This window comes from Perca flavescens, chromosome 11 (assembly GCF_004354835.1).
Source record: "Perca flavescens isolate YP-PL-M2 chromosome 11, PFLA_1.0, whole genome shotgun sequence".
Taxonomy (NCBI): Eukaryota; Metazoa; Chordata; class Actinopteri; order Perciformes; family Percidae; genus Perca; species Perca flavescens.
Window position 1 is genome coordinate 29,211,269 of NC_041341.1, and position 13,347 is coordinate 29,224,615.

At 40.7% G+C, this 13,347-nt stretch overlaps 1 protein-coding gene across 2 annotated transcripts in view; it reads right to left on the bottom strand.

The window, feature by feature from the left end:
- ube2f (ubiquitin-conjugating enzyme E2F (putative)) overlaps window positions 1–9,377 on the bottom strand; it is a 43,112-nt gene extending 33,735 nt beyond the window's left edge. Inside the window, exons 1-3 of one of the 2 annotated variants that reach the window (XM_028591197.1) lie at window positions 9,141–9,377; window positions 3,690–3,876; window positions 1,944–1,973 (exon numbers count right to left, since the gene is read on the bottom strand). In XM_028591197.1, coding sequence (XP_028446998.1) covers window positions 1,944–1,973; window positions 3,690–3,804 — 145 coding nt within the window. In that variant the 5' untranslated portion in view covers window positions 3,805–3,876; window positions 9,141–9,377. Of the gene's footprint in view, window positions 1–1,943; window positions 1,974–3,689; window positions 3,877–6,653; window positions 6,696–9,140 lie in introns of those variants that run through there. The other variant, XM_028591198.1, reaches the window with a different exon arrangement.
- Between the last annotated feature and the right edge of the window lie 3,970 nt (window positions 9,378–13,347).

Here is a 13,347-nt window from a genome sequence, read left to right on the forward strand (position 1 = left end):
GAGTCCAGATCCACGGCACAAAGCCAGGTTCCCATGAAGCATAGTGTTGAAGCCTCGTGAAAATCAATACCTTCCACAGGAGCATATTTCATCATTGTTGTTGGTAATAAAGCACGGATCGATGAGCATAATAGCCATGTGGGCTGTATCGTTTCTTTAATGGTGCAGAGCCGTAAAATCAACTTCCCTCATTCACCTAGTCCTTCACCCAGATGTTCACCTCAGTTCCCTAAGGGGTGTAGGCCAACAACCCCACAACTACTGGAATGTATTTCTGAAAATCCAATTTATATGTCCTACACACAGCTTCCAGTGTGCAGCAAACATACAGGCTGTAGCGGGGCTGTGCAATTAATTGAATTTTAATTGATAACGAGTTTGGCTCGACCCCCAAAACAATGTAATTATTACTGCAATGATTATTTTGCACATTACGCTTTGCAAGTAAACTCTTATACTGTCTCGTGTTCTGAATGGGGGAATACAAATACGAAGGGAAATTTCACAGTTCAAGGTGTTTTCACTGGGGATTTGTTCAACTATTTCATTGTATTTTTAAGTTCAATAAATGCAACGTCTTTTCAAAAGTCAATGAGTAACCGTGTCAAATAATCGTGTTTTTAATATTGACAAAAAATAATCGTGATTATGATTTTATTTTTATTTTTATAATCGAGCAGCTCTAGGCTATAGAGTAGATTCATGCATGGTGCACCCCGTGCGTGGTGTAGTCTTTTTTGACCCATATTGTGTAGATTAACACTGAAACGCTGAATTATCATGCGTCTTATCTAGAAGCTATTTGACAGCTATTATTTCCCAGCAAACCAGTCCGTTTTCTTACTTTCTTGTCAACGCTGTGTGCTACATACACGGTTTCCTTCTCTGGCTCTCATCATACTCAGCTGTGAGGGCGAACTCATCCGACCACAAACAACAACAGGCATGCTGAGCTCAGCCAAAACAATCATCATTCATTCAGCACTACGCATGCATAACAATAACCAGATGACTGAGTAATGAAGATCTGATATACTGTTATGTAAATGCTCAACTAAAAAAACAGAACTAATATAGTAGTTGGGGGTACAGTCTGAGCAAATACATCCTAAGGCATATAACAAGCATGAAAGCCGTCCAAGGCTCAAAGCGCATGTGTTTACACTCATGGCTCATTTCCAGCTTAATACAGCAAGAAATGTATTTTGAAGAGCTGAGCGATCTGACTAAAAATGAAAAAATATACATCTGATTCTGCCTGAATACAGTTTTAAGTATTGTTACAAATAAATTACACCTTAAAGTATCAAAGCAACTTGTCAGAACATGGAGCACATCTACAGGCTTGGTTTTGTTTTCATGTCTCCTCTCAAACAATTGTAGGAATTATTCCAATATTCCCTAATTCCCAAAACACAAAATATATTCAAACGCCTGTCTGAAACAATTCCTTTATATTGTAGCAAAAGGAAAAAAAAAAAAAACTATAAATGTTTTCTTCGTAAGTTCAGAACATTTAAGAACATGGAGAGCACTATTTAATAAACTTTTTTTAAGGCAGTTATTGAGCTGTCTTTTTTTTTTAGATATTTCTTGGGCATTTTAGGCCTTTAATTGACAGGAAAGCTGAAGACATGAAAGGGGAGAGAGGGGGGGAATGACATTCCAGGTCGGAGTCGAACCCGGGCCCGCTGCGTCGAGAAGTAAACCTCTACATGTGGGCGCCTGCTCTACCAATTGAGGTATATGGGCGCCCAGTTATTTAGCTGTCTTTAGCAGTTTTGTCTGCTTAAGACTGTCTTAGCAGTGTCTCAGATGTATTGACTAGGAGAAGATGTGGACCTGAACAAACACTGATTTAAACATGGGGAGACATGCAAAGTGAAATGAACTAAACCAATTGAATAAGATCAGTGTGTATGGAAGTGCAAAGCAAAACTTACTAGGGAGATTGGTTTCAAGTTCTGCAACTTCTGTTGAGAGAAAAACAAAGAACCATGAATAAGGGTGGAGAGAAAAGGGCAAAGACAGAACCCCCCCCACACACACACACACACACACACACACACACACACACACACACACACACACACACACACACACACACACACACACACACACACACACACACACACACACACACACACCTTTATTTAAATATATTTATACAGTATATGTTTAAATAATTCAGCCAGGAAAGTTACTCTGCATGAAAGTATAATGTCTAATATGCACGTTGTAAATGCATGCAACACAATGTAGCAGAGGAAAAACAGAAATTTGATCAGTGGGTTAAAAAAACAAAAAAAAAAACAGAGGAGGAAAAAAAGAGAACCAACAGAAAGCTGTGTAAAGAGTAGGGTGTTGTTTAGCTGGTGTTGCCTCTGGGGTACGTCTGGTTGGATTTCTAAAAGCACTCAGGTTCTCTGTTTTGGTTTCACATCGCTGACACTCTTCTCACGGCTTATTTGCATCGGCAGGTTTAACACTTCAACACTTTACCAAAAAGGCGAGGGGGGGGAACTTGCTTGGTTTCTCTGTTGTTGTTGTTGTTGTTGTTATGGTGTGTCATGCCAAGAATTTTCCATTGTCAGTTATACAAACATATGCTTTGAGATGCGCAAAGTGTAATAATAAGGTACTGTAATGATACTCTAAATTTACTTTAACTCACTCTCCCCCCCCCCCCCATCATCACATGGAGGTCAGAGTATATAATCAGCTATTCTCCCTCTGAGCCAGCATGTCTTTGTTATTGTTCTTTTGGGATTGTAACCGTTCAGTACCGTGACCAGTTTACACTGGAATCTGATATTTGGCCACATTTAAAAAAATAATGTAAACAGCCAAACAAAAAGATTGGATTTCAGTAATAAATCGGAATTGAGCATTGCAGTGTGAACATAGCTTGCAGTGTGAACATAGCCTAGAGAAAAGTTAGTCACTCTGATGTTGTACTGGAAGGCATAACACACACAATTCAATTAAAGTGACATGTGAAATACTGAGAGTTTTGGTAATAATAGTGTACTACTAGTAATAATAATAATAGTAAACATCTCTCTAGACATGAACACTTTAACACAAACAAAGATTGGTCATTCAAGTTATTGGGCAAAGACACTTACATCAAACTATAGCCTTAATTTCAATGGTCACGGTAACTGGGTAAAATGATAAAGTTAAGTCCTAAATTGACAGACTAAAGCAAAGACAGGTGGATACCCAGAAAGGAGAAAGCATTAAGGAAAGTGGTGGTGGGCACAAGGGGTGAGAATGAGACAAATGTAAACAGAATGACAACAACTGAGAAGGACAAGGACATCCATGTCTGGTAGCTGCATCTCAAGGCAACCAAAGGTACCTATAAATAAAAAAAAAGGAGCAAGAGGCAAACACTTGGACAGATTGAAAAAGAGGAAAAAAGGGGATGGGATGGATGTAGAAACAGAGAAAAAGAAATAGAAGGAGAAGGAGAAGCACAAACATCCATGGAGGAAGAGGAGCACGAACGTTTATATATTCCTGAAATAAAATTTCCCGGAAAACACAGTACAGAAACAATTTCTTTCTTGGCCTACAGTTTGTTTGTTTTGCTTCTGTTTATATAAAAAAAAAGAAAGGGAAAAAAGAAGTGATGTGATCTGACAAAAACACACAACTGATGAAGTGGACGATGGCCCAGGTACCTTTGGTAAGGAGGCGGTCCCTGATGGAGATCCTATGGGCGGAGTCGGAGGCTCCGGGGGCACGGCCCGCCTTTCCTCCATCATCCCTCTTCAGCTTACTGGCCAACGTAAGCATGACTACGCTGCTGTGATCTGCCTCGGTCTGCCCCACGCTGCACTCTGCTGCACTGCACTGCTGCTCCAAAGCCTGACGATCACACACACACCATAAAAGAAATGAACTAGACGTGGCCAGTTGGCTCAGTTGGTAGAGCGGGCGCACATATGCAGAGGTTTATTCCTCGACGCACAAGGTCCAGGGTTCGAGTCCTTTTCCTGCATGTCTCTCTTCCCCCCCTTCATATCTCAGCTTTCCTATCCAATAAAAAGGCAGAAATGCCCCCTAAAAAAAAAGGCTTGTCTAAAGAATGAATTAGACAATGCAGAATAGAGAGAAAAAAGGCACAAAATATTCTAATAATTAAAAAATTCACTCTAGTGTCCTCTTACAGTCCAAAGACGGAGAAAGTGCACACACGATGAACTGGCAACTCTAAATTGCTCGCAGTTGTGAATATGAATGGTTGATACGCTGGCTCGAGCCACCCAAAACGCTGCACTGATTAAGCAAATATTGATAATGGCTGCGTCCAAAATCGCATACTATGCACTACATACTCAATATATACATATACTATCGTTCAACATACTCTTGCAGGGTTTCCCCCAGTGTATTGCAAGCCTGGGGGCCCAGTGGGCCTAAATTGCCCCCCACCAGGACTAAGACACTGTGAATTTTGTTTTGAAGTATTTTTGAGATGGTTTTTAAACTACAGCTTTACAGTGGGGCGGCTCAACTGGAAACTGAGACGTTAGAAATATTTTTCAAATCTCCAGTTAGCTTTTAATGTTTTTTTTTTATTTTTTAATGTCCGGCCCTATGTAATAAGTCTTACTTTTTTAAATTCTGAATTTTGCGATCCTTTCCATTATCCTGTTATCACAGAAACTATTGGGCTCTACATTGATGCTGCCATCAGTCTGTGCCAGTCAGCCAGGCCCTCGTCGAAAAAAAAGACACTTGCCACCGGGCTAAACAACTTTTCTGGGGGAAACCCTGTTTTGTGTAAATAAACATTAGTGTTTATCTTTTTGGACGCACTAAGCTGTAATTTTCAACGTCACTTCCTGAGAGCCTCCTTTCCGTAACTATGGTAACCCCTGCTGAGCTCAGCTTTAGCGGCATCGCCAGATAATGCTTAAATTACTGAAAGGTAGGCAACTAGACCAGCAGCCGCAGGTGACAAAATCCCAGATTTGAAATATGTACAAATGTAAATTAAAGTGTTCTTGACGTTACAGAGCTGCCTTGGCTGCTGTTCGTTTGTCTGGTATGAACATTGTCGTTTCTACCGCACTGCTTTGTGGAATACTTATGCCGGCGTAGTGTCCAGTGCTTGCATGCTGTAATATTTTACCGGAAATAGTATGCATTCCACGTATTATTGGTTTCATAGTAAGGTTTCAGACATACAAAAATCTCACATTTAGCCTACTAAATCGCATGTTAGTATGGAATTTTGGACGCAACCAATGAAAGGCTGGATGGATGAAAAAACAAAACATTACAGAGAAAGGTCTTTCAAGATACATTATATCCAAGCGCAAAGTTCAGTTCTGACCAGAAAATGACAGATCAGATACATCAAAAACATATTCTGCATATTCTACAATATGGGTCACATTGCAAAGAGATAAAAAAGACAGCAATGGTTTAATGGGTGAGACACAGGGAAATAATGAGGTTTAACTCTATTCCTTCCTACACTTCCTATAGCAAAAAAATAACAACTAATCACGGTGGAATAATGGAGTGCTTGACATCGATTAGAGGAGCCAATTGCTATTAAACTCACTGTTGCGGAAAGACGTGTGGTGCTACAAGGTGTCTAATACTGTAACTGTTGAGTTATAGTCTTGTTATATGAGACTACCTGCAGGAAACTGAGGTATTTAATAGCACAGCCTCTGAAACTTTCCTTTAGATACAAGCCTATTTGCTAGAACAAATAAAATGTACGCAGTATAAGCTAAAGGAGTTAAATTCTTACAATTTGCTCTTAAAACATTCATGACCATACTGCTGTGGTTTTCATAATGGGGCCGTTGTATGCAACAGAGAACTCAGAAGTTCATAACAAAAAAATTAAAAAAAATACACATCTTATCTTTGATACTCTTTTGAATATCTTAAAAAAAAAACAGACAGAAGGGAACCTACAGAGGGGAGCGTCACAAATCCTCTAGTCTGGCTTAAAGAATTTACATTTCAATAAAGCCCGACCTCCTCACCTATCGCTATCAGGGCTTAGCAGTCATGATTGGTTTAAAGAAATACAAACAAGCCAGATTGTTTTTTCCCTCCTATCTCAGATCAGAATAGATAGGCGGTGTGCCTGACACAGTGCTGTGGAGATAGGTCTGGCAATGCAAGGCTACAAATTCTCTGATAGTATGAACGGCATTTTGTCATTGCAAAATGACATCAACAGACTCCCGCAAAGTAATCAAAGGAAGCCAAAAGAGTACTTTGACGTCATGCTTCTGCCAACTTTCCTATTAATGCTGCAGCAGGAACCTTGTTAAACTCAGAGATGAAAGCATTCACTCTTTTTTAGGGACGCACCGATTGCAAATTTCTCAGCCGACACCGATGTGTAGAATTTTCATTTAGCCGAGGTCGATTTCTATTGCACCAGGTAAAGAAATGAATCAAATAAAAAACATTATTAAACCATCTTCATCACACTAACTTTAAATGAGCGGAAATGGAATTAAACACATCCATGAACAGTTTGAGTTTCTCCAAGTTTTTGTTTTTAGTGGCGCCATTAAATGCACCATTAGGTTTACGCGAAGGCACCGTAGAGTCCCGTCGGAGCCCACATGCTTTACCTTTGTTATTTGTTTACATAACTCACTCACGATGAAGGCAAAATGTTGCCACACCGGTGACTTCAGGGAAGCAAGATGATTTTCCCGTTCCTTCCCCCCGTCATCTCTGACCATAGTGTCTGGAATAGTCAAGCTGCAGGCTACCGGTAAGCTACCACACCTCTTCTTGGAATGTCACAAGAACATTATTTTTTTGAAGCTGGGTAGGCCACTGTTGTATGAGGCTACATTTACACTGCTACATTTCGGTATATCTTTTGCTACGTTTACACCTCGCATTCACACTGCTGTGGCGTTTCAGAGGCCCTAAACCGGAGAAATTTGAAAAGGATTCTGACCACGTTTTGACGCCAATGTTTCGCCGCCTGATTGGGTCATGAAGTCTCATTCTCTGAGACTAAGCTATTAACATTACCATGGCAACTACCAGCAACGGGCAAAGTATACATACTGCCTCCTGTTGACCCCGGCATGCGCATTCCCAGTATACGAGAATGTTGATGAGACATGCGGTTTGGGCGTGTTAGTTTAAACGGACATTAGTTCTTCCACTGGTGTTAAGAACACTTGTGTGCACGGAGTTCGCTTTGGCTCAAAACTCTGTTGAAAACAGAAATGTAACAACGTTAATGTAGCCTAAATCAAACCAAGTAACACAACATAAAGGCAGCGCAAAATAGATAAACATCGGCTACTGCCATCGGCGCATGTCACCTTATTTTCCAAAAGGCCGATGACAGTAAATAGGGTGGACATTGGCCAATTCCGATGTCCAGCTGAAGCATTGGTGCGTCCCTACCATTTGTAAACATGTCTGTAATGGATTAAATGTATTTTAATCAAGATAAGACAGCTTTAGTCTGGCAAAGATAATGTATCAAAAATATTGTTTACATTACATCCAAAAGCTTAAAATTAGAAAGTCATGTTAAAGGTGCTCTAAGCAATGTTGCACATTTTTTGTCACATACAGCAAACATCTCCTCACTATCCACTAGCTGCCGGTCCCCTGAAAACACTTTAAAAAAAGAAACGCGGTGTCTGTAGACAGTCCAGGCTCCACAAGCAGCAACAAAAACAAACTGTGCCAACCTGCACCACCAAACATAACAAACAGTGTTCCAGCGTTCCAGCCAATAACCGACAAGAAGGATTTTGGGGTTGGGGGCACGGAAGGGAGGGGGAGGGGACGGGATGGGATGAGGAGGAGGGAGGGGGCGAGCTAGCCTCTTTTTGTTTGAAAATACTTTGAACGTCAACAAGTAACGTCACCCAACATCGCTTAGAGCACCTTTAAGTTATGTTTCAACATTCCAGAATTCAATACAGATCTGAGTTTAAATTTAAAAACTAAAATCACCAATAAACAACTATTAAAAGCAACTGTCAGGAAATTTCAAACTTTGAAAGACAATCACCTTGCCTGGTGCCGCATCCGTACAGCCTAACAACAACCTTGACCCACTGGATGTATTACTCTTAATTTCATATAATTCAGTCTTGAGGGGTTGATCCCACTGATCCCTTCTGCTGTTTTGAAAATGTTCTGTTTCCCCCCTAGTTTTCTGCTAAAGCCCACTATTAATCTTTTGCTGTTGTACAACTCTGCAGGTAGCGCCGAGGCCTTTTAACCTCTCTAAGGGAGCAGTTCACTGGCATCTCTGCACTCTGTTTTCAGTGCGGAAGAGCAGCAGTAGCAGAGGGTGAAGGTCTCAGGTATCAGTGAGTCCATTAAATGTGTGTCACTGAGTCAGACTGTCAGTGACACACATTGCCCACCTGCCTCAGCTGTCAGTCACTGCACCCCTGTTTTGCTCACTGACTCGACCTGGATGTGAGTCAATAAGCTGCAGGGGTAGGGACAGGGTCATGCAGCATAAGCAGACAACATAGTTGGAAAAGAAAAGAAATGCAAACACAGGTTGATACAACAAACTAGCAAATAAACACGCACGCATTGATGAAAGAAAAATCACACCAAACTCTCCTGGGTCTAGCTAACACAAAGGCACACATCTTTTTCATAGTTACAACAAGCTTAGCTGATTACTATAACCACGAATAAACCTAAATTGGTAACGTTAGCATATGGAGTATATTCACTTGTTTAGTAAAAAGGTGTAGCCTATATTTAATTGTAAAATAGTCAATGTAGCTATAACTCAGTACATATACTCAGTTAACATAGTAGGATAGTCAAACACAAGCCAGTGCATATCCATTAAGAAACGATTAATGCTATTATAAATACTTTTAGAAGTTAACAGTTACCACCTTGTCACTGTAGTTTTAGCTTAACCAATCGCAATAACAAACCGCTAACACCGGCAATCACAGCTAGCTAGACACAATGTCCAAGCTTAAAACCTGCCTCAGCTCAGGCTTATTTCTAGCACATGAGGTTGAGTTCACTAGGAAATGTCACTTTGTTTGAAATAATGAAAAGGCATGCGAGTTTTTGACCAAGTGTCTATGCTAGCCAGCGTTAGCTTGCCTGTTAACTGAGCGTTGCTGTACCTGCTGTCTCAGAGCTAGCGCTCCGTGCTACACCATAATCAGCCGCCCTCCTCCGTTCAAGACGCTGTCCGCAACTCCAGCCGGAGGTTATAGGAGGCACGTCCGAGTGTAGATAACTTCAAAAGGGATGATTTGTGGGCTCGGGGTGCATATAAACTGTTTGGAGAATAAGCTGTCAGAACTTCGCTCCGGTGTCATGGGCAACGGAAGCGCAGTAAATGCCGTTTGTTATTGTTGTCCGTGTAGACATGGCGGCAGATAAACAGTTCCGCAGAGCAAAAGATGAGTTCCAGTCTGTTTATGTAGGTTCTAGGTTCATACACAGTCATTGGTTCAGGTTCAGGTATGGGGGTTGATGATAAAAAAAAAAAATCTGTCCAGCAGATTGTGAAGCTTTTTTATACTACACTATTTTATTCATTATTATCGTTTATTTATTTATTCATGTATTTTTGCTTTGCTAATTACCTAATTACATTAAGTAAATAAACAGGTTAATAACATCTTCCAAAATTCACTGAAAATAAAAAAAAAGCTCCGACATAATACTTAGGAAGAAGCATCCACATGCTGAAACCACAAAACACACACACACACACACACACACACACACTCCTTGAAAAGTGCACCATTTGCAATGGAAAATGGAAAACAGACTCACTGTATGACAGAACAGCTGATTTGCTTCTTGGAGCAAACCCAGTCCACCCTAAAGTATTTGGACAATGCTGTGATTCACTCAGCCAGTTGTTATGGACCCAGGGGCAGGGCTGTCACTGTAAACAAGAGCATGCTATTGACTGACCTGCCTGGTTGGATGAAGGTTTTTAAAATGAGGAGTCTATTAATCTTCGAGCAGATGAATATATTGTATTTCATCTACATCTGTTTAGACAGGTGTTGGCCATCAGGCTTTCTGCAAAGCTCATATGCCAAAGGTTTTGCCCCTGTGACAATGTTATGTTCACTTTCTTCTGTTTACATGGTGTGCTTAACACATTGCTTTTGTTATTCAATGGATGCCGGCTGAGGACAAATCATACTGTCTGTGGTTATGCGAGTGGTTTCACTGTGTTGTAGAGAGCCGAATAAACTCTATTGAAAAACATTAATCAGATTAACACCCAAACAATGAAAATATAAAAAATCGGCGTTAAGTTAAGAGAGGTAAAGCCTTGTCAGCAAGAACAGATGAAGAACAGAAGGTCAGAAATCCAATCCAAACAAGAATTCTGGACAGGATGGACAATTTTGTGAACATACTGAAGATATCAACAATTGAAACTTTCCATCCTCTCCTCAAATGACCCAGTAAAGAGAAAATCCAGTACTGAAGATGGAGGCATTCACTTTGAAATAAAATAATTCTGTCACTTCAAGGTCTTCGAGCTCAACAACAGCGTAAAGAGGAAGATAAGAAACGTTTGTCATGCTTCTCTCTCCAAAGGGGATAATTAAGTGACGCGGATGCACCTTAAGGAATTTCAGACTTCTATTTATCATTTTGGACAGCTTTTGAGAACTGAAATGTTCATTTAGCTTTCAACTTTGATGTCTGCAGAACAGTGACTTGGAAATGTTAACTTTGAGTAAAAAAGAAAGAAACCCCATCTGCTGTCTGCGTGCCGGATACAAAAATATTAGGATTTGTCTCCTGCTGCTACATGGGCAAATAATTGTTGTCACCTCCCGTCTATGACTGAGATTCAGTCACTGAGTTTATTTCACTCATGGAACAGGACATGCAGAATGCACTGTCCAATCAGTGACTCAAAAAAAAAAAAAAAGTTACACTCCTCACAACGCATGGTGTACTTACTTGCTTTACAGTAACAAATGTCCCTTGATAGAGAGGGGGCTGTAAAGTGGGGGAAATAAGTATTTGACCCCTTGCTGATTTTGCAGGTTTGCCCACTTACAAAGAATGCAAAAATCTACAATTGTAATCATATGTACATTCTAACAGTGAAAGACAGAATCCCAAAGAAAATTCCAGAAAATCACATCGTATGAATTTATTAAAATTGATAACCATCTGATGAGGAAAAACAAGTATTTGACCCCCTGGACAAACAGCAAGTATTCTGGCTCCTACAAGCCAGTTAGTCTTTCTTTAAGACACAGCCCCAATCCGAACCAATTATCTACATCAAATACACCTGCCTCACCTCGTTACCTGTATAAAAGACATCTGTCAACACCCAAACAACCAGCATCCAACATCACCACCATGGGCAAGACCAAAGAGCTTTCTACGGACATCAGGGACAAGATTGTTGATCTGCACAAGGCTGGGATCGGAAAGCAACTTGGAGAGAAAAGATCAACTGTCGGTGCAGTTATCAGGAAATGGAAGAAGCACCACACCACCGCCAACCTCCCTCGGTCTGGGCCTCCACACAAGATCTTGCCTCGTGGGGTGTCCCTGATCATGCGAACGGTGAGGAATCATCCCAAAACCACAAGGGGGGAACTGATGAATCAACTGAAGGCAGCTGGGACCACAGTTACAAAAGAAACGGTTGGTAACACACTACGCCGTCATGGATTGAAATCCTGCAGTGCACGCAAGGTCCCCCTGCTCAAGAAGAAACATGTACAGGCCCGCATAAAGTTTGCCATTCACCACCTGGACGACTCAGAAGAGGCCTGGAAGAAGGTGATGTGGTCAGATGAGACCAAAATAGAACTTTTTGGCCTCAACTCAACTCGTCGTGTTTGGAGGGCAAAGAACACAGAGTACAACCCAAAGAACACCATCCCCACCGTCAAGCATGGTGGTGGCAACATCATGCTTTGGGGGTGCTTTTCAGCCAAGGGGACGGGACAACTCCATCGTATTGAGGGGAGGATGGACGGGGCCATGTATCGTGGAATTCTGGACCGACATCTCCTTCCCTCAGTGAGAGAGCTGAAGATGGGTTGAGGATGGGTGTTTCAGCACGACAACGACCTTAAGCACACCGCCAAAGCAACAAAAGAGTGGCTGAAGAAGAAGCACATCAAGGTTATGGAGTGGCCTAGCCAGTCTCCAGACCTGAATCCGATTGAAAATCTTTGGAGGGAGCTTAAAATTCGAGTTGCCAGGCGACGACCTCGGAACCTGAATGATTTGGAGGCTGTCTGCAGGGAGGAGTGGGCCAACATCCCTGCCGAAATGTGCACAAACCTTGTCACCAACTATAAAAACCGTTTGACAACTGTGCTGGCCAATAATGGCTTTTCTACAAAATATTAACATGCTGTTTGTCCAGGGGGTTAAATACTTGTTTTTCCTCATCAGATGGTTATCAATTTTAATAAATTCATATGATGTGATTTTCTGGAATTTTCTTTGGGATTCTGTCTTTCACTGTTAGAATGTACATATGATTAAAATTGTAGATTTTTGCATTCTTTGTAAGTGGGCAAACCTGCAAAATCAGCAAGGGGTCAAATACTTATTTCCCCCACTGTATATATGATTGAGGGAAACTTAATTTAAAACAATCGTATGCCCACACTACTCTTAAAATCCTATGTGTTTCTGTTCGTGGGGTGACTCTCTGTAATAGTTTGGGAGGACGAAATCAAATTGAGTAAAAATGTCACACAGTTTAAAATGAAATACAAAAGAGCCATTCTGGAAATGTATACAGTAAAGAGGAGGGAGGTTGTAACCCATGAGAAGAGATGTTCAAATATTGACGGGTAGTGTATCGTTATGTATTAACATGTTTCAGTTTTGTTTTGATCTATTTAGAAGCTAATTGTGCTTAATACATTTACTGGATGGACAGTTGCTAAATGATGGTACATAAACACATTATTTAATTAGCTTTAAGCTTGTAAACACGCTGACATGTTTTAATTATTAGGCTGCTAAAACAAAGCAGCTGAGGCTGATGGGAATCTCATTGGTTTTGCAGGTATTTGGTGCTAAGGTAAAGTATTGAACACATTTTGAGCTGATAATGGCGCTAGATTAAAACTTAGAGGCTCATGTACAGCAGTAGGATTTACCCTCTGTGCACCATGAAACTCTGTTCAAATGTTCATGACAATCCATCTAAAAGATGATGAGATATTTTAGTATATTTTAAGAGATCTTTCCTGTGCCTACTTCGAATCATTTCCACAGAGATTTTTCACTTACCACAGTCCTTAAATGTATTAGTTATACCACCAGTTACTCTGTATATGTACATCAATTCATTCACATCAAACT